At 52.3% G+C, this 19305-nt stretch overlaps 1 protein-coding gene across 1 annotated transcript in view; it reads left to right on the top strand.

Moving 5' to 3' along the window:
- The window catches only part of CEP72 (centrosomal protein 72kDa), a 44953-nt gene extending 26503 nt beyond the window's left edge, over window positions 1–18450 (top strand). The window contains exons 5-12 of the mRNA XM_012660134.1: window positions 3102–3280; window positions 5188–5367; window positions 6721–7010; window positions 8026–8164; window positions 9253–9449; window positions 12246–12372; window positions 15828–15939; window positions 18288–18450. Of these exons, the coding sequence (XP_012515588.1) occupies window positions 3102–3280; window positions 5188–5367; window positions 6721–7010; window positions 8026–8164; window positions 9253–9449; window positions 12246–12372; window positions 15828–15939; window positions 18288–18450 (1387 nt within the window). The remainder of the gene's footprint in view (window positions 1–3101; window positions 3281–5187; window positions 5368–6720; window positions 7011–8025; window positions 8165–9252; window positions 9450–12245; window positions 12373–15827; window positions 15940–18287) is intronic.
- Window positions 18451–19305: the final 855 nt, after the last annotated feature.

Raw genomic sequence — 19305 nt, 5'->3', positions numbered from 1 at the left:
TCAGCCCTTCTTCCCCACTGGCGCCTGGGGGCTGCTGAGGGTCCCAGCCCTCTGATCCTGCCTTGTCCTTCTGGTGACCAGCCTGACCTTGAAGCTGTCTGGGGGTCCCCAGGTTTTTTTTTAAGCATACAAAAGACATATCACTCTGGAGATTCCAAAGGTTTTAGGAGCTGGAACGGGGAGGAAGATGAAATATGTATTTCACAATATCACAGCAGACTAATGTTTCTCATCAAGTTTGGGAAGTTTGCAGCCATTATTTCTCCAAATATTCCTTCTGCTCCTTTTCTTTCTCCTCTTCTTCCGAGTCTCCCATTAAATGTATGTTGGTCCACTCCATGGTGTCCTAGAGTCTTTGAAATCGTTCATTTTTCTTCATTCTGCTTTTTCTTCCTATTCCTCAGGCCGGAAAACCTCAACTACCCTATGTTGAATTTTGCTGACCCTCCTGCCTACCAAAATCTTTTATTGAGCACTTCCAGTGAAATTTTCATTTCGGTTGTACTTTTCAGGCCCAAATTTTGTCTAGAAAGACTTCTCCAGGCACAGTTCTGTTGATTTTTTTCTGCGTATGGTTCATACCTTTTTGTCATTTTATATCCCTTTTAATTTTTGTTGATAACTGCACATTTTGAATATTAAAACGTGGCAACTCTGGAAATTGGATTCTCTTTGCTCCCCGGATCTGTTGCTGTTATTGCTTGTTGTAGTTATCCTTATTTGCTTGTCTGAACCCATTCTGTAAGGTCTGTATTCTCTATTATGTGTGACTCTTGAAGTCTCTGTTCCGTCAGCTGAGTGACCAGCTAATTAGATGGAGATTTCCTATGGCAGAAGGCTCTGTGTGCTGGGGCCTCCCGTGCTCAGCCGGGAGTGCACAGCTCTGCTTCAGCCTTCGTTCTTGCTCCCACAGAGCCTCAAGGTCACCAGGAGGCAAGAAGGGCTTGGGCCGTCACGGGTCTTTCTCGATCGTGCATGTGGCCTTCTAGGTTCCCAGGAGGATGTTGGAGCTTTTCAAAGCCTTTTCTCCCAGGCTTCTTTGCTGCTGTTCCCTCCAGCTGCCGTCCATCACCTCAGGCAGCAGCAACCAGGACGTGAGCCTGTACATGTCTTCAGCAAATGCCCCACCTCCTGCCACGGCAGGGTTGCCAGTGGCACATTAGGTGGAATCACTGCACGCCTGTGAGCTGGTCCTCCAGGGACGGATCAGAACGGTAATCACTTACACATCTTTGTGAGCGAGGTATGTTCTGCTTCCTGAAGTCCTGGGTAATCAACGCAGGTTGAGGATCCCTTATTGGAAGTGCTTGGGGCTGGAAGTGTTTTAGATTTTGTGTTTTTTCAGAGTTTGGATTATTTGCATTATACTTGCAAGTTGAGCATCCCTAATCCAAAAATCTGAAATCCAAAATGCTCCAATGAGCATTTCCTTTGAGCTCAAAAATGTCAGTGCTCAAAAAGTTTCAGATTTTGGAACATTTCAGATTTTGGGTTTTTGGGTTAAGGATGCTCAACGTGCACCTCAAATCTAGCTGTCATTTCGCAGCTGCTGCGGGGCTGAGGAGCAGGGGGTCAGACAGGACACGTTCAGGCACCGCAGAGTCACTGTCTTCACCGGCAGCTGCTCCTGGGTAACCGTGACCTGGGCTGTGCAAGTCTTTGGTTAAGAGAGATCCAAAAATGTCATTTCTGGCATCCCGTCCCTGACCCCGCCCTTGGTTTTTAGTTGCTTTCGTGGAGGTGCTGAATTTGGAGTAACTTTCTCTGCCATTTTTGCTGAATACATTTTTAATATTCTGATTTATAAGAATGTTTCAGATTTTTTTCTCTTTTGTCATTGTATTAATACATATGAGAAATAAAGTAAGCATTTTTATTCAGCATGGTTGGGAATGCTGTATTCTAGTCAATAGATCTCTTATTAATATCTTACTGTATTTTCTAGATTCACATATTTAAGAACTTTATAATAATATTTCATTATTATAAATATTGCAAACATCATAGAAATTAATTTTTTAAACAGTGAGTAAAAGTCTCTTCCCTCCCCCGTTCACTCTCCATGTAACTATAACCAACAGTTTTCCATTTTTTCTGTAGTGCACGTACAAACACGTGGAGTGCCATTTTATGTAAAATTACTGTTCATACCATACATGATTTTTAATATCTGGATAATTAGAATAGAGTATGCTTAGTATCAAAATGACACTAAACACTTGTATTTTAGTGACTAAGATCCCACAGGACTGTCTTCTTGAGCATCTATTGCCGTGTGTTGCTATGCAACAGCTTTAGCTGTGGGTACCCAGCACTGCCTGTCTGATAGTCTCAAGACTGAATTGTCACAGAGATTCGAGTTCAGGGACCTAACGATGACCTGGGCCAGGCTCCTTCCCACCCAGAGGTGACAGTGGACCCACGAGCTGTGCTCGGGTGGCAGGTTTCTGGGGGAAGAGCCAGCACCAGAACCCAGGTCCCCTTCTTTGTGCAGCACTCTGGAGCACTGCCAGTCCTCGGCTTGGCACCAGGGAGCAGGACCGGCCCCTTCAGTGGGTCAGGGGTCGTCCACATGCGCTGCCTCATGGAAGCAGTATTCACGGTGGATGCCGGCGTCCTCGCTTTGCAGAGTGACTTCTTAAACTGCCTTTGTAAGAGACAAGGCCCGCTTTGAATGCATTCACCTTCACGTAGAGGGTCCCTTGGCCAGGCGTGTCGAGTTCTACCACACCTCACATTGTAGTCAGCGTGGAAATAGTTTCCCTGAACGTAAAAACAGACGTTGGGACATGATGTCCTTTATCTTCTCAATTACGTGTATCTCATTGAGGATGTACTAAGAAAAGAGCAAGTTGAATTTTAACCTGCTGGAAGATCGCAGAACAGAAGAACTCCACGGAACTGTTGCTTTTGGCCCGCTGGTGGGCAGGGTGCTGGCATCACATGACCTTGCTGCCCTGGGAGCAGGCTAACGAGGCCCGTTGCACCACGGCTGCCCCAGCTCCTCCTCTCAGAGACCTGGGGGCGTTCCCCTCAGGATCTGAGTGGCGGGAGCGCACCGCTGGCTGCAGTCACGCTGATGCATTTGCTTCTCTTTGCAGACCTCGCCACTCCAGAGCCACGGGCACCGACTCCTCAGCCAGGACGTGCTCAGCCATGGACGCGGACGACGAGGCAGTCCTGAACCTCATTGCTGAGTGCGAGTGGGACTTGCGCAATCCTCCTGGGAGCACAGGCTCCGGCCAGCAGGAGCACGAGGCCAACGCGTGCAGTTCCCAAGGTGTGCTGCTCGGCCCTCGCGGGGCCTGCGTGCTAGTAGTCACGGGCTTCAGCACGCACAGGTGTGTGCCTCTTACGAGGCCTACCTGCAAGGATGGGCTCTTTGTGAAGTCTTTGTGTGCTTTTGAATGCCAGCAATTTGGACGACAGAATTATAAAAGGGAAAGTTAATGTATTTGAGTCGAGCATAGTCATAGTGCATGGTTATTTAAATTTTATTCTTCTCAGATCACGGGAAAAGGTAAACCGTGTAAAACAAACAGGAAGGTCACGTGTCCGTGGCTAGCAGAGCTGTCACCCACGTTAGCCACAGGGGCGACGTGGCTGCTCTCAGCACATACCAAGCCCAGGCTGCCCAGTGTAGACCCCAGGGCTGACCAGGACACTGTGGACTTTCCACTCAGGGTGAGGACTTGGTGTGCTCGGCCCAGGGACTCTGCTTGCCACTGGGACTTGTTCACAAGCGTTGGCTTCCTTCGTTCCTGTGCCGTTACGAGTTTCTGAGAGCTTTTCATGAAACCAACAGCAGGCTGAGACGTGAGTTTTGGGCTGAAATCCCAGATTCACCTGTGGCCTGAGCCACATCCCAATCGGCATTCGGCACCACCGGCCCCTTCTGTTCTGGCTCCTCCCCATGGCGTGTCACGGTTTAATTTGCGTTTTCCTGGAGACTTGATGTTGAAATACCGGCCGTTTGTTCATCTTTTGTGACTCCTCTATTCACCTCTGCCCACCCGCTTTTGAGTGGGGTTGTTCCTGTTCTTGGTGTTGAGTCGTGAGGGTCCTTTGTGGTTTTCGAATACAGCCCTTTCTCAGACGTCAGTACTGCAGATTTTCTCCCATTCTGTGGCCTTTTCATTTCCTTACCAATGCTTCAAAGACCAGAAGTTCCAATTTCAATGAAGGCCTGTTTATGAGTTTTTTCTTTAATGGTTTGGGCCTTCTGTGTCCTATGAGGAGCTCTGTCCACCCCGTGCTCCTGTGCCTGCCTGCAGATGCCCTGTGGTCTGTGTCCCGGCAGTTCACATTCTGGGTTAGTTTTTACGTGTTGTGGGTTGGGGAGTCAAGACCCCCGCATACAGTTGGCCCCTCTTATCTACTGGTTTTGCATCCAGAGAGTCCATCAACCGTGGGTGGGAAATATTCGAAATATATTAATGCAACAATAAAAAATACAGACAAAAAGTAAGACAGTATAACAACTATTTACATGGCATTTTAAATTTTTTTACTTATTTCTATTCTTAATTTTTTTTTATATGTGGGGGTCTCGCTATGTTGCGCAGGCTGGATTATAGCTCCTGGGCTCAGGCGATCCTCCTTTCTCAGCGCCACCACGCCCACCGCACGGTGTTTAGGTTGCGTCAGGTGTGACAAGTGACATGGAGATGACATGAAGCGTGCAGGAGAATGCACGCAGGTTACGTCATGTACTTCAGCACCCTTGGACTTTGGTGTCCTTGGGGGGCCCTGGAACCCGTCCCCCGTGGGCACCGAGGGACAGCTGTGTATCTGAGTGTTATAATGACGTTTATTGGAAAGATTTCGTCCTCGTTTAATTATTAATACCTCGACACACGTGCTGAAATCAGGTATCTGAGTCTGTTTCTAGATTCTTCTGTGTGGGGATCGCCTGTCTTTGCACCCTCACCCCCCCCAACTGCCTGGTGGCTGCAGCTTCGCCGTTGGTCCTGCGCTTGACGGCATCTGCCCCAGCTCTGGACTGTCCTTCTGGAGCTTGTGGAGCCGTAACGTTGGCTGATGCATGACTAACCCACTCAGTTGTCTTTTTCCTATTTAATCGATTTAAAGAAAACGCAGTTAATAGATAGATACCATACACTCTCGAATGCTTAAAATGTAACTTTTAATGAAATGACACTGTTGGAATGTGCTTTAATAAAATAGAGTCCAGACATCTGTTGAGCCCTCCATCAGTGTGGCACCAGTGTGGGGACTCCGCGCAGCAGTGCCAGGAGAGGAGGAGCCGCCCCCGAGGCTGCTGTGTGAAGCAGCCACCACAGCGTGGAGCTGCGCCGGAGGCTCAGTGCGCCTGCGGGCCACACGTCCGCTTCCCCCCACACCCAGGTAACCATGCATGCGTTTATGTGTTTGCTGCTGCTACAACAGAATGCCAGGGATTGGGTAATTGATAAAGAACAGAAGTTTATGTGGCGTGTGGTTTTGGAGCTGGGAAGTCCCAGAGTGTGCACCAGCACCTGGCGAGAGCCATTGTGTGGCGGTAGGTGGCAGGCAGAAGCAAACGCAAGAGACAGACGTTACACGGGGCTGAGCTTACCCTTTTATCAGGAGCACCCTCCCACGATGACAGCAGAGCCCTTGTGACCTGATCACCACTTGAAGGCCCCACTTCTTCATGCTGTCACAGTGGCAATTGCATTTCCAACACGTGAGCTTGGGGGCACGTTCGATCCGTGGCAGCACTCAGCCCTGCCAATTCTTCTCCATCGGTTCTTTTGTAAGCACCTAACTATTTCTCACGATGTCTGCTATTATTATGAAATTTCTCCTGTTCTCCTTTTTTGTATTTGTTTGTGGAACTGTCTAAAATGTCTTAGCAAAGTATGTAGTACATAGAAATTTACAATCCATCCCTACTTTAGATTCATGGTCTGTAAAAAGAGGTGCTATTTCTCTGCACATGCGTGCACACGCACACTCTCTCCCTCCCCCACCCTTTGCTCTCTCTCACTCACACACTCACTTTCTTGTTAATACACGGCCCGGATCAGGGCAGTAAGGTGCAGAAGACTGCGCGCTAAGTTAACTGAGAGCGTCATATGCATCTGTGTGGCTAGAGCATCAGGAAACCTCCCGGTGTGAGTGAACCGGCACCTCCCAGAGGCTTCTTTGGGCCCTTGGTCAGAGGGAGAACAGCCAGGTGGTGACCTGCCAGCCCCCGTGAGCCGTGGCATGGTCACCTGGAGCTGAGGCTGTGGCCGAGGCCAGGGTTACCCTCCTGCTTTCATCGTCCTTCCCTAGGCCGGGTCCCGCGTGCCCTGTGTCCCACACCTCCTCGGGCACAGTGGTCAGCAGAGTCGCGGGATGGGCCGTGACATCTTACCCCTTCACCACTCTGCAGAAACGTGCAGATGCTTGATGTTGCTCAGAGCCCGCATCGAAGCACAGTCCATGTGAGGCATCAGAGTGCACACGCTTACGGAGAAGCTGCCACAGCAGAACAGGCACGCTTCGTATCTGCTTCCCGCAGACTCCGCACGTTCACGCCCTTCCCGTCTGCCCTCCACCCCCGCCCTCCATGTGTGCAGGTGTGGATGTGTGTACGTGCATACACACCTGTGTATGTACATATGTATGTGCACACGTGTGCACACGTACATACTTTCTAAAAATTGTGATACTGGCCCCTGAGCCCAGAGAATTTGGTCTCACGAGGGCTTGGTCCTCTCTGTGTTACAGACTCCGTGGATGTTGAGGACTCTTCCTCTTCTCAGAAGTCAAGTTTGTCAGGACAGAAGGTGCTGCGTCCTTTGTCTGGCCCTGAAAAGTACAGGAAGCGAAGAATGCCTGGTGGGAGATTCCAGGGGCCCTCGGACCAGGAATGTCTGAGCTGCCTGGAGAGGACTGATGGGCCCTCCAGCCCCACGGAGAGTCTGAGCAGACAGAACGGCTCCGAAGGCAGGAGTGAGAGGACCTTTTCATCGGGAGCGGAAGAGCAGCGGTCTCAGGGCGCAACCGATGCCAGAGAGGTGAGCTAGGGACGGCAGCCACCCCTAGCGCCGCTCAGCCACACGGGACTGTGTATGTTCTCAGTGTCGCCCGTGTCCCAGAATGGGTGTTGCTCTGAGCTGTGCTCTTCCTCAGTGTCTGCTGCCTCTGTTCTGGCGGAAGCTGGCCCGCGCGTTACACCCCTCCTGCATGTGGTCTGAGGTAGAAGCGCAGAAACGGGTGGGCGGGGCCTTGCCCGACTTGCTGGTACTCGGCCGGCTGGAGCCCTTGGTGACCCTGTCACGAGGGGCGAGTCCTGGAAACGCGTCCGTGGTTTTCCAGAGAGTTCTCCCCATCAGAGGGACCCAAGGTCGCATGGACAGCCCCTCTGTTGCCTCTGCTGCCTGGCCCCGCTGGACACTTTGAGGTGTGCCTGCTGTGGTCATGGGGAGGGCCACCGGGAGGAGACCAGCCAGAGGCTGGTGACTCAGCGCTTGCTAGACAGGCAGACTCAGGCGGGCAGAGGAGTGCGCAGCACACGCGGAAGCAGGGAAGGAAGGCTGTGGGCCTCCCTGTGGCAGGACGGGGGGTGTCTCTGACTTTCCTGGTCGGTCCTGAGTTGGAGGCACAAATCCAGTGATGGCTGCCCGGGGCGTTGCTCGACTTCCTAGACCACTGCCTAGAGCGACTGTCTGGCGTCCCGCAAGCCTGGCTGGGAGAGAGCAGGCAGACTTGCGGGCAGAGCTGTGTGTTGCCATGTGGCCTGGCCACGGTCTGTGTGTATCCTGTCTCGTTGGATTGAGGGGAAGGGGCAAGGGTCCTGCTCGAGCTGGGGGCATGCTGGGGCTGCCCTGTCCTGTCGTCCCCTTCCCTGACCCCACATGAGCACCAGCCAGCTGTGGGACAGGTGCCGCCAACGTGCCCCTCCTGCGGGCACAGGACAGCAGCCTCACGGCCCCCCTGCCCCTGCCAGCAGGCACACCTGGGGGTGTACACTGGTGTTAGAGACCTCGTTTGATGGAGGAACCGGCTGGCGTCATGATTTTGTTTCCACAGTTGTCACCCAAATTGCGCTCAGCAGCTCTGCCCGGGGAGAAGGCTGCGCTGGAGGTGGTGCTCCTAGAGGCGCTCCTGGACCTGGTGGACAAGTACTGGGATGGCTGCAGGTCCCTGCACAGCAACGAGGTGTTCCTCAGTGAGTCGGGATGTGAGCGGCTCAGCCCCAGGAAGCATCCGGGTCCTGGGGTCTGCGTGTGCACCGCGTGGGGCTCCGAGCATTGTGTAGTTGTCCTGGCACCGGGGCCTGACGTCTCTTCTGCCTCCTGCCGCAGCAGGGGCCCTGGGGTTTGTGGAGGTAGCTCGTCGTCTCAGTTCGCTGCGGATGCTGCCCACAGATGCCAGGTTTTCATGTGGGGATTTGCTGCCGCACCTTCTCCCAGTGCCCCGCATGCTGGCACCGTGTGCAGCACCCTGGACTTGTGTAGCTTTGGTGGGAGCAACTTGGAGCCTGGGAGGACGGTCCCCCCAGAGAGGCCTTGACTCTGTTTCTGTCAGGTGGCCGGTGTAGGAACAGCAGGGTCTTCATCCAGGGTCGTGCTATGAGACCAGGAGCCGCTGCGTCCCCAGTCGGTTGCCTTCTGTCTGTCCTGCAGCCTGGGTGTGGCTGCTAGTGTCCCTTGGGGGCCGGGCCTCACCAGCTCGCTGGTCCCCTTACACCCTGAGCACCGCCCCGGCGGCTCCTGACCCTGCATACGTGCTGTGGCCCCACAGCTCCTCCTCGAGTTGGGACGCCCTGAGAAGCTGCAGCCCCTGGATCCTAGCCCCATAAATGTATAAATCTCCACCCTCTCGTGAGGGCAGGGCCGTGGAGGAGCTTCCTGAGCTGGTTCTAGCTGGCGGTAGCAGTGGGGCTGGCCTGTTGTGTGGAGCTGCTGGCCGTGGTTTGCACAGCAGGTCCCGGGCCAGGTGCCGTCAGTGCCCGGTGAAGGTGCGGCGAGCTGCTACAGCGCCCGCCAGGCCTGCCAGACATGGCTGTCCGTGATCAGCAGCCATCTCTCACTGGTCACTTTTCTTCTGGAATGAAAGCCATTTCCTCTGTTCTCCACCCCGCCCACAGCTAGACCTAGGTATACCGGAGCGAGGCGGTTTTATGGTACCGGCTTCCCTTTGCCGCTCCCCAAGCCTGTGCGTGGTCCGTGCAATTCAAAATGTATCGAACATGCTTTGTCTGTATTTCATCCTTTAAATATTAATGCTGTGATAATATTTGATTTTTACTCCTAGCTCAGGCAAGACACATTTTGTCCTCTGTTCAAGAATTTACAGCAGCTCAGGACAATTCAGTGGTTGTGAATGAAGAAGTCGGCTACCTGACTCTTGAGAATGAATCTCTGCAAAGTCACCTGGCCAGCCAGCAGCAGTGGTACACTGCAAAGGTGGGCGAGGTGACGGCCGAGCTCAGCCGCACTCGGAAGGAGATGGTGAGCCTTGCCCTGTGCTGTCCCCATGTGTCCACGGGGCTGGGTGGAAATGTGCTTTCGACTCCATGGGACGAGGGCAACCTCTTGACTCCGCACCACCCCTCAGCTGCCCTCAGCTGTGGCACTGCGTGTCCCTTCCTGCTGGGCTCTGGCTGCCCTCTGGGGGTACCACCTGCCTCTGTTCCACTCCCAGGCCCTGCAGATGCTTCACTTTGAGCTGGCGGTGGTGCTGCTCAGCTGCCTTCTCTTCTTGGAGGGCTGGGCTGGGGGGACGGAACTGGACTGAGGCCACCGCCCTGGTCCTTGCTGTGTCCTGCCTGCCGGCTACCAGGGCATTGCTCTGTGTGACCTGAGGGCTCTTCCCGCCAGGTGGCACCCAAGGGCAAGCTGGGGCCCAGGCTGAGCCTAGACAGGTTTTATGGTATTTCAGACCATTGAGATGTTCTCCTTTTAAAAAGTCGATACTTTAAAAAGCTAGCATCCCCCCGTTGAGCGGCTCAGCTGTGGGGCTGCCAGCTGGGTCCACTGGGCAAGGCACTTAACCCCTCTGGGCAGGTTATTCATTGCTGCATAACGGATTACCCCGAAATGAGTGGCCTAAAGCAATATGCACTTAGCATCTCGGGGGTCTGCAGGTCCGGGACGTGGAGCTGGCCACAGTCTCACCTGGGTCGGGGCTGTCCCCCAGTGCTCACTCGCGGGAGGTCTTGGCTTGACCTCTGCCTCTCACTGGCTGCCAGAGCCCTCAGAACACGGGGCGGGGGGCCAGCGAGAGCCAGGGCTCGGCCAGCCTTGGAGCCCTTCCGCGAGGGGAGGCCTGCGAGGCCAGCACACCAGGAGGGGTCGCCGGGCCACTGGTGCTGCCTGCCTGGCGTCTGCGTGAGCCCTCATCTGTGCAGAGGAGTGGAAATGGCCGTGATGGCTGGGACTTCTGGATTGTCTGACAGGCACTTACTATCTCTCTTTTGTGAGAACCTACCTTTCAGAGACCCCACACAAAACCTCGTTTTTAGAGAAAAAGGAAGGCAGTGAGATGATACAGTCCCAGATGCACAAATAGCTCCTGCATCTGCAAAGCAAGCCTGGACCGCAGTTGCCACGCAAAGCATCTTTTCCGCAGGACCGTCGACCGTGGGACACGCACGGCCTGTGAATGGCAACGTGGGGGATGGGTGCAGATGCAACGGGCACACCCCTTACCTGCTGCGCTTGGCCCCAGCTGGATCCAGACAGACAGAGCCCAAGAGTCCGCTTTGTGCTGTCCAGTGTGGACGTCATGCACAGACGTGGCCCAGTGGATGCTCCTTCATCCTCCGCATAGTCTCAGGCCACAGGATGGGAGTGGCCCAGGGTTCCCTGTCCGGGCGGGTGATCCGGAACATTCTAGCAGCCCCAAGTCCTGCTGGTGCTTCTTCAGGTCCACCCATCGACCCCTTCCTAGGGAAGTGGTGGTCAGCAGAGCGTGGCCAGGATTGCTGTGGTGGCATAGCCCGGGACAGCTGGAGCTCGGGGCAGGAGCCCTGTGGGCTGGCAGGTGCTGCTTTCCAGGGAGATGCCTCTGTCATTCCAGAAGGTCTGTGCCAAGCTCGAGTGTATTCTGCGTGGTGAAGACGTTCACCCTGTGGTCACGTGAAACTTGGTGGTGCTTCTTGGACAGCTGCAGTCGCGTCTCCTGCAACGAAGGTGGAGGCCCCACTCCCAACCACGTGTTCTCTCAGGCAGACGTGCCCAGTCCATCCACTGCTACCTACGCTCGTCACAGCCTAGACTTTGAGAGCTGGGAGCCCAGAGCCCTGCTTCATGGAGCTCACCCCCGTGGAACCGGGAGTGCTGCACGGGCGGCAGAGTGTGGAGGAAGCAGTGTGAGGAGACCCTGGAGCGAAGGAATTGAAAGGTGAGCCTGAGAGAAATGACCTCGGACCAGCGACCAGCTTTTGCCACGGACACCAAGGGGCCTGGCAGGCACGTGTGTAAGCAGGCGACTTGCCGAGTGAAGAGCAGAGCAGAGGTTCCTGAACATGCGTGCTCATGTCTCATGGAGACCCAGGTGATAGCTCCCCTGGAGGAAGCAGGCGAGGTCTTCCCAGAGCCTTAGACCCTGGATGTGCCTTTGCTGGTACCGGGGCAGCGCAAGCAGGTGATACTGCGGGTCCTCGGGACCCTGGCTGCAGCTGCAGGCGGCTTGGATGGCTCCCTTGTCACCAGGACTCCAGGGCGCAGGAGGGTCTCCAGGGAGGGGCTGGGAGTGCCGGGGCAGATGCTGCCGTGTGGCAGATGTTGCCGGGCAGATGCTGCCGTGTGGCTGGCTCAGACAGTGGCCCTGGCCCCCCACCCCGCTCTTCAACATCTCATTGTGTGCTCAGTGTCTTCTCCACGCTTTGAGGACTGTAAGGGGCCCAGCCACAGTTCCCCCCTGTGAACAGGGGTGGCCGCGGAGCCCAAACGCAAAGGGCTTCCTGTAGGGACCTGCGGTGACCATGGGGCTGTTGGAAGGGGCAGGGCCAGCAGCTGCACACACGCCTGGCAGGGGGACTCGTGTGGTGTGTCTGCAGAACTGGGACCCTATCCGCCTTCTCTGTCTCCCACCCCCAAGGTCCAAGGTGCTGCAGTGCTGGGCAGGGACGTCTTGCTGGCAGGAAGCTGCGCAGTGAAATGTGGTTATTGCTCTCACATTGCGATTCAGAGTTATGGAAAAGAAAACAAACTCTGAGGATTATCAAAAGGTTTCATTTTATTTTTTACATGCATTTTACTGAATTTGACTTGTGTATTTTAAGTGTATTCTGTGTTCCTTAGGATGACTTGAGACAACATTTAGACAAATCTTTGGAGGAGAATAGTAGCTTGAAATCTCTTTTGTTCAGCGTGAAAAAAGAAGTTAAAAATGCAGATGCTTCAGCTACATTAAGTTTGCAGATCACTGGTAAGTTCATAGTTTATTTGGTGACATCACTTTGTGAAATTTAAGTTTTCAAATATGGATATGTAGTCTTCATTTTAAATAGCTAGCAGTCAGACACAGCAAGTACTACTTCTGAGTGGGGATCCGAGCCCCTCCCTCCCCGGTTCCTGCGAAGGCGGCCTTGGTGCGTGTTTGTGGAGCACACCCTGGGGGCCCTGTGTGGAAAGAGAGCTGAGCAGAAAGGAGCAGTGACCCCGTCCTCGCCACACCTGCCACTGCTGTCCCAGGCGACGACACTGGCCCCATGCAGGTCTGCAGGGTGGCCTGGTCACCACATGAGTTTACTGCTCATGGTTTTCTTTGACTTTTCTTAGCAACCTCCTCCGGTACCTTCCTGTGGTCGTGGTGCTGTGGAACTGGGGAGGGAGCCTGTCGCCCTGCCTCTCTCCGTGTTAGAGATTCAGGCTGCGTTTCTACTTGGGCTGTGTCTCTCCCAGCAGATGTCCTGTGGCTTTTTCTCTTGGTCACTGTTTCTTCCAGATCCGGACAATGTTCATTTGCTTTCTTGGGTTCTGTTCTGCCATGTTTACAAAAGTATATTCAGTATTTCAAGTTCAGGCACCTGGGTTTTAGACAAGGTAGTATTGATGGTGTTGTCTGTTTTCCTTGGTAGCCTCTGCTGCGCATGATGTGGATTCTCCTGAAAGATCTAATCTGCGCCTCACTGAGGACTGCAGGCTGAGCCTCTTCCCACTCTCATCTCCCAGGAGTCCCAGGACTTCCTTTAAGGGCCAGGTGAAAATATTTCAGGGCTCATGGGCCTAATGGGCTCTGTCCCAACTCACCGTGCCTTTGTAACACAAAAGCAGCCACAGATGAGACAAAGTACTCGGATCTTTTGCCCATTTTTTTTTTTTTTTTTTTTTCCGAGACAGAGTCTTACTCTGTTGCCTGGGCTAGAGTGCCATGGTGTCAGCCTAGCTCACAGCAACCTCAAACTCCTGGGCTCAAGTGATCCTGTCTCAGCCTCCCAAGTAGCTGGAACTACAGGCATGCGCCACCATGCCTGGCTAATTTTTTTATATATATTTTTTTAGTTGTCCAGCTAATTTCTTTCTATTTTTTTAGTAGAGATGGGGTCTCACTCTTGCTCAGGCTGGTCTCAAACTCCTGACCTTGAGCAATCCTCCTGCCTCAGCCTCCCAAAGTGCTAGGATTACAGGCGTGAGCCATATTGATTTGTTTTATTGAGTGGTAAGGGTTCTTTATCATTTTTTTATTTGCATAATTTTTCCTTTCATCTTACGTTTCTTTAAGACATGACATCATTTTGTTCAATGTTTTTTTGTTATAAAGTTGATGAGAAAAAAAAATCAATTCCCCGCCAGAGCCACTGTCTGCATGGAGTTTGCACGTTCTCCCCACATCTGTGTGGGTTTTCTCCAGGTACTCAGTTTCCTCTCACATCCAAAGGCTGTGCGTGCAGGGTCATCGGCAGCCTAGACTATCCTAGTGTGAGTGAGCGCGGGTGTGTGAGTGCATCCTGCGACGGGGTGGCATCTTGCCCAGGGCTGGTGCCTGCCTTGTGCCTGCCCTGAGCTGCCAGGATAGGCCTCGGCCAGCCACAGCCCTGAACTGGAATATTAATCTGCGTTAAATATATCTATAGCTCACATTTACTTTAATGTTTAATATTAGAAGTGTTTTGATCTTTATCTAGAAGTTCAGTGATGTTTTTGTGACTAAAAATGTGCTGTAGGAACTTAACTCTTGCTTATATCCATAAGCCTTTGGTAAAAGTGGTTTCGATGTGCGTTGTTTCACTTAAAGCAGTTTGCGGGAACCCGGCAACCACGCTGAGTGAGGACTTACTGTACTTTCTCTTGGGTTCTTTCTAGCTTAGGCCTCGTTTCTAGTGTGATTTTTTTCTTTTGTTGCTAATTCTTTCCCAAGTTTAGTCACCTCTTTCCTGACATTTTCTGATTCTGTTCTTTCATGTCTTATATCATTTCCTTTTTGTCTTTAGCTTGTTTTAAAATAGTGGGTTATGGTTTGGGTCTGTTCTGTGGGCCTGGCTTGCATTGTCGCCGGGATGCTGTTGTGCTCTTACCCTTTGTCTTATAAAAATGTGGGAGATTTGACTTTAATACTTTTCTGTTCTTCTTCACCTGAAATTTGTTCTCTTGAATTTCTAGGAGTCAGGGTCAGGACAGCTTGTCTGATCTCATGGATCAAAAATCTGGCAGCCTTCTTTGGGGGATTTTCAGGTCCTGTTCCCTCCCCAACCTTCGCTCTGGTGGCCTTGACCTTGACCCTGCACCAGTGGGCCCTGTTCTTGAAGGGACTGGGCAGGTCAGTTTTGAGGGGTCACAGGGTTGCCCCAGCCCCTCCAGACTGCACACAGCCTGGTCTCACCCTCACTAGAGGGGCGGGGCTGTGGTTCCCAGCGGAACAGGACACTTGCGGGTCCTCCCATTCTCGGATCTGCCAGCTGCCCCACTGTTGACCGCTGCTTCACCCCCACAAATGTGGACAACATGCGTGACTTGTGGGTGTCGGGGGTTTGTCACAGCCTCTGACGTTTGGGATCTTGAGGCTTTCTTGTCACAGGGGGGCTGTAATGTTGTCCGTGGGGCTCTGGTTTTGCCATCCGATAGTCCTGGTTTGACTAACGTGGAGATTCTGGAAGATCTCGAAACCATGCTGTTACTGCCCTCTTCCCAAAATTCCTTCATGCCCTGCAGTGGACGTGTTAGTAGATGGGGATTCTGAGTGGGGTTGTCTTAATACTTGCGGGTGCTCTTCCACTGTTGTGGGACTTGATGAGGAGAATCTGCCATCGGTGTCAGTACCCATAAACTGCCCACTCCGGCTTTCGCCTGGTCTCTGGCATTGTGTAGTTTTGCAGTGGTGTTTCTAAATGTGGGTTTACTTGTATCCCATGTTTGGATTTGGGGAGCCAATAAGTAATTTATCTCTTCCCCTCTTGAGTTAGAAACCCAGAAGGAGATGGGAATTGTGTCAGTAGAAACCAATGACATGCTCCCTCACTGACAGGTGTGAAATCAGAGGGCACGTCAGAGACAGGTGGGCTTCTCAGTGCTTTGCCTCAAAGACACAGGCCCTCCCCTCAGGAGCAGAGTTTGTTTCCTGGTGGAAGAGAGGCCCAGCCAGCCCGCAGATCCTGGAGGAGCCTCCAGCCACTGCCAGGACCCTCTACGCAGGGATGTGGCTCTTCCACAGCTTCCACTCCAAGGAGGGGAGCCAGAGGTGGGCCCTGGGGTAGAAATGGTCAGACACGTCAGGTGAGGCCTTGCATTTGTGTTCACCCTTTCTTTGAGTCTCATAAAAATGGATTTTTTTCCAGCGATATTTTTTTCTTGAAACCTAGATCCAGTTTAAATCTAGAATTGACTTTGTTTTCAAAATGTATGAATACGTTTCAGTAAATAAAGCTATACTTTGTTCTCTTTGAGGACTTCAAACAAGTGTGAAGAGGCTCTCTGGTGAGATTGTGGAGTTAAAGCAGCATCTGGAGCACTATGACAAGATCCAGGAACTCACCCAGATGCTGCAGGAGAGCCACAGGTGCCTGCCTGGGAGGCCTGGGTGGCAGGAGCTGAGGGGAGGAGACCCGGCACAGGGGGTGTGGGGCTGGCCTGTGTCATGCCAGGAAGGCACTGAGGGGCAGCTGATGGCGAGTCTTGGCAGTTGCCATCCAGGACCCACGTGCACCACTATGTTGACTTGAAAATTCCATGAACTTCCCTCTCTCAGTGAAAAGTGAGGCTCTTCCTGTAGTAGTATTCTGTAAGGTGTGACCTATGAGGTGTGACCCTTGTGGTATAGATCCATGAAGTGTGGACCTAGAGATGTGACCTGTGAGGTATAGACCTGTGAAGTATGGCTGTGAAGTATGACCTGTGAAGTGTGACCCATGGAATGTGGACTGTGAGGTGTGAACTTGTGAGGTGTGACCTGTGAAATACGGACTGTGAGGTGAGACCTGTGAAGTGGGACCTATGAGATGTGACCATGAGGTGTGAGCATGAAGTGTGACCTGTGAAGTGTGGACTATGAAATGTGACTTGTTTGTGAGGTATAATCTGTGAAGTGTGGACCTAGAGATGTGACCGTGAGGTGTGACCTGTGAAATGTAGACTATGAGGTGTGATGGTGATGTGTGCCCTGTGAAGTGTGACTTGTGAGGTGTGATCTGTGAAATGTGGACTGTGAAGTGTAGACTGTGAGGTGTGATTTGTGAGGTGTGGACCATGAGGTGTGACCATAAGGTGTGACCTGTGAGGTGTGACCATGAGGTGTGACCTGTGAGGTGTGACCATGAGGTGTGACGTATGAAGTGTGGACTGCGAGGTGTGACCATGAGGTGTGATCTGTGAAATATGGACTGTAAAGTGTAGACTGAGGTGTGACCTGTGAAGTGTGGGCTGTGAGGTGTGGCCAGGGGAGATGAGAGGCACATGTAAGATGGTGTGACATGGGTAGAGTGTCCTGGCCCAACTGGGCCATGTGCCTGCTGCCTGTACCTTCCCTGTACTTCCTGGCTGCTCACTTAGAACATGGAGCTTCCACCTTCACTCCCTGGTGTAGGGTGGTGAGGAGTGTACTGGGCACTGGGACCATCAAGGCAGAAGCTCAACTTCTGTTCAGAGACTCGCGTGATGGGAAGTGGGTGGAGGCTGGTGCAGAGAGGATGTTGGCCTCCGGAAGGAGGTGAGCTGCCAAGGCAAGGACAGGTCACTCTGGGCCGAGTGGTGTAGCTGTGTGAGCCATGTCTTGTCGCCCAGCAGGGAAGGCAGCCTGTGGTCAGTGCCCTCACCTCCTTTTGGCCCTCATCTGCCCTCCCGTCATCCTATTCTCTCACTCCCACTCCCTGGGCAGAGGCTACCACACCCTCTGGGTTTTGGTGCAGTCTGATCATAGGCACAGCCAGGCCCTGTTCAGGCTGAAGGCCACAGACCCCTAGGGGCCCATCATAGGCATAAGTTATAGAGAGGAAGGGGCTTCTGAAAGGTGAGATTGAACTGAGACCAGATGGGGAAGAGCAGAAGGAAGGAGAATGTGACAGCCACAGGTGCAGGCCAGTCATGGCAGGGACTGACCAGCCTGGTACCTGACGGCCCATCTGTGGCAGGTCAAGGTGCTGGTGGTGCTTCTCTCTGAGCACTGTGGCCTAAATGTGAACAAGGCAGGGGGCATAGCCTCCTGATGCCCCTGGAATTCCTGCTGATCGTGTCCAGTCTGAGCTCTGCCCAGCCAGCGTCTATTACGGTGGTCCAAGCAAACGGAGCCAGCGCCTGCATATGGGTTTGTTGTCTTTGTGGCTAAAATGGCTGAGTTGAGTGTGCCCTGCTTTATATAATGCTTGTGACACTCCAGATGTCCTTAAGTCACTGCTGACTGGGGGTGACAGAGTTGGTAAAATGCAGCAGCACTTTCTTTCTAAAATCCCTTCTGAAATAAAAATGGTTAGCGATATTGAAAATCACAAATTTTCTATTACACTGCTACTATGTCAGAATTACTGTATTTGGGAATTAGAAATAGTTCAGTCTCTGGATCTTTTCTGGAATCAACACATTGTTTTGCTAGCCGTAAAAGTTATCATCATCTTTTCAAGAAAACCATGCAGGGCTGGAATGGGGGGAGCCATTTGTTTGCTCATTGCCTGGTCAGCTCATTCACTCATTCCTGCAGGGCGGCCCCAGCACCACCTGGCCTAGAGGGAGGAGGTGGGCAGCAGCCAGCAGGACAGCTGGGTGGGCCTGGTACGGCCTGGTGGTGGGACAAGCCTGGCTGTGTGCAGGGGTTGGGTGCCAGTGGGCTGAGGTGGGCAGGCCTGGCCAGGTGAGGGCTGCTGGGGAGGAAGCAGAGCCAGGGCCCAGCAAGGGCTGACGCGGCCTGTCCTCCTCCAGCTCCCTGGTCAGCACCAATGAGCACCTGCTGGAGGAGCTGAGCCAGGCTCGGGCGCAGCACAGGGCAGAAGTGGAGCACATGCACTGGAGCTACCAGGAGCTCAAAAAGACCATGGCCCTGCGTCCCCACAATGGCACCAGCCGTGGTGGCTGTCTGTCCTGACTCCTGTGGAGAAGTTACGTGGTTTGTACCTGTGTGTTTCTTCCTAGGGTATTTGCTGGTGAGCACTGTCTCTTCTGTGTGTAATTACTGCTGATTTTTGAAATATATTTAGGGTTTGTAGCCCTGTTTTCTAAAGTATCTTTAAATGATAGGATTAATCAAAGCCCTTTGTGTATTTTGAGACAAAACCCACTGGCAAATTTTGAGAAAACAGACCATTAATTTTTCATCAAATATCCTAAGATGAAGTAAATGCAGTGTTTTTCTGCCTAATGTAAAAGAGAGCTATGCGTGACAAAGAAAGTAATTTTTGTGTAACAAGCAATTCTTATCCACTGTAATGTATTGTTCTGAAAAGCTAACTTTTCAAGTGGCTCTTTATAGAATGTAACTGAGTTTCTTATTGAATTCTTTTATAAAAAAGGATACGCACCATGGTAGGTGAGCAGGAATAAATAAGTGCAAAGACTTAATACAAGTAACATTTATAGATTTGGGAACCGTTTAAAATAGTTTTATGATACTAACATAACACAGTAAAAACATCTACCCAAGCCCCAGCTCTCTTTTGCTTGTAATGTATTTCTTAAAATTATGTCATGATAGGACATAAAACTAGATTTTTGGAAACTTCACCTTTTATGTAATATTTGCTCTGATTGGTAAAACAAGGGAATTTTTTGAAACAGTGTTTAATAGATTTAGGACCAGTGAGCAGGCCCTAAGAAGAAAGTGCTCTCTGCCGTGTGTGTGTGTGTGTGGGTGTGAGAGTGTGTGTGTGTGTGAGGGTGTGTGTGTCTGTGTGTGTGAGGATGTGTGTGAGGGTGTGTGTGTGTGTGAGGGTGGGTGTGAGGG

This window comes from Propithecus coquereli, unplaced genomic scaffold (assembly GCF_000956105.1).
Source record: "Propithecus coquereli isolate 6110/MARCELLA unplaced genomic scaffold, Pcoq_1.0 Scaffold658, whole genome shotgun sequence".
Lineage (NCBI taxonomy): Eukaryota > Metazoa > Chordata > Mammalia > Primates > Indriidae > Propithecus > Propithecus coquereli.
Note: the sequence above shows the minus strand (reverse complement) of the source record. Positions and strands in the feature narration are given on the sequence as shown.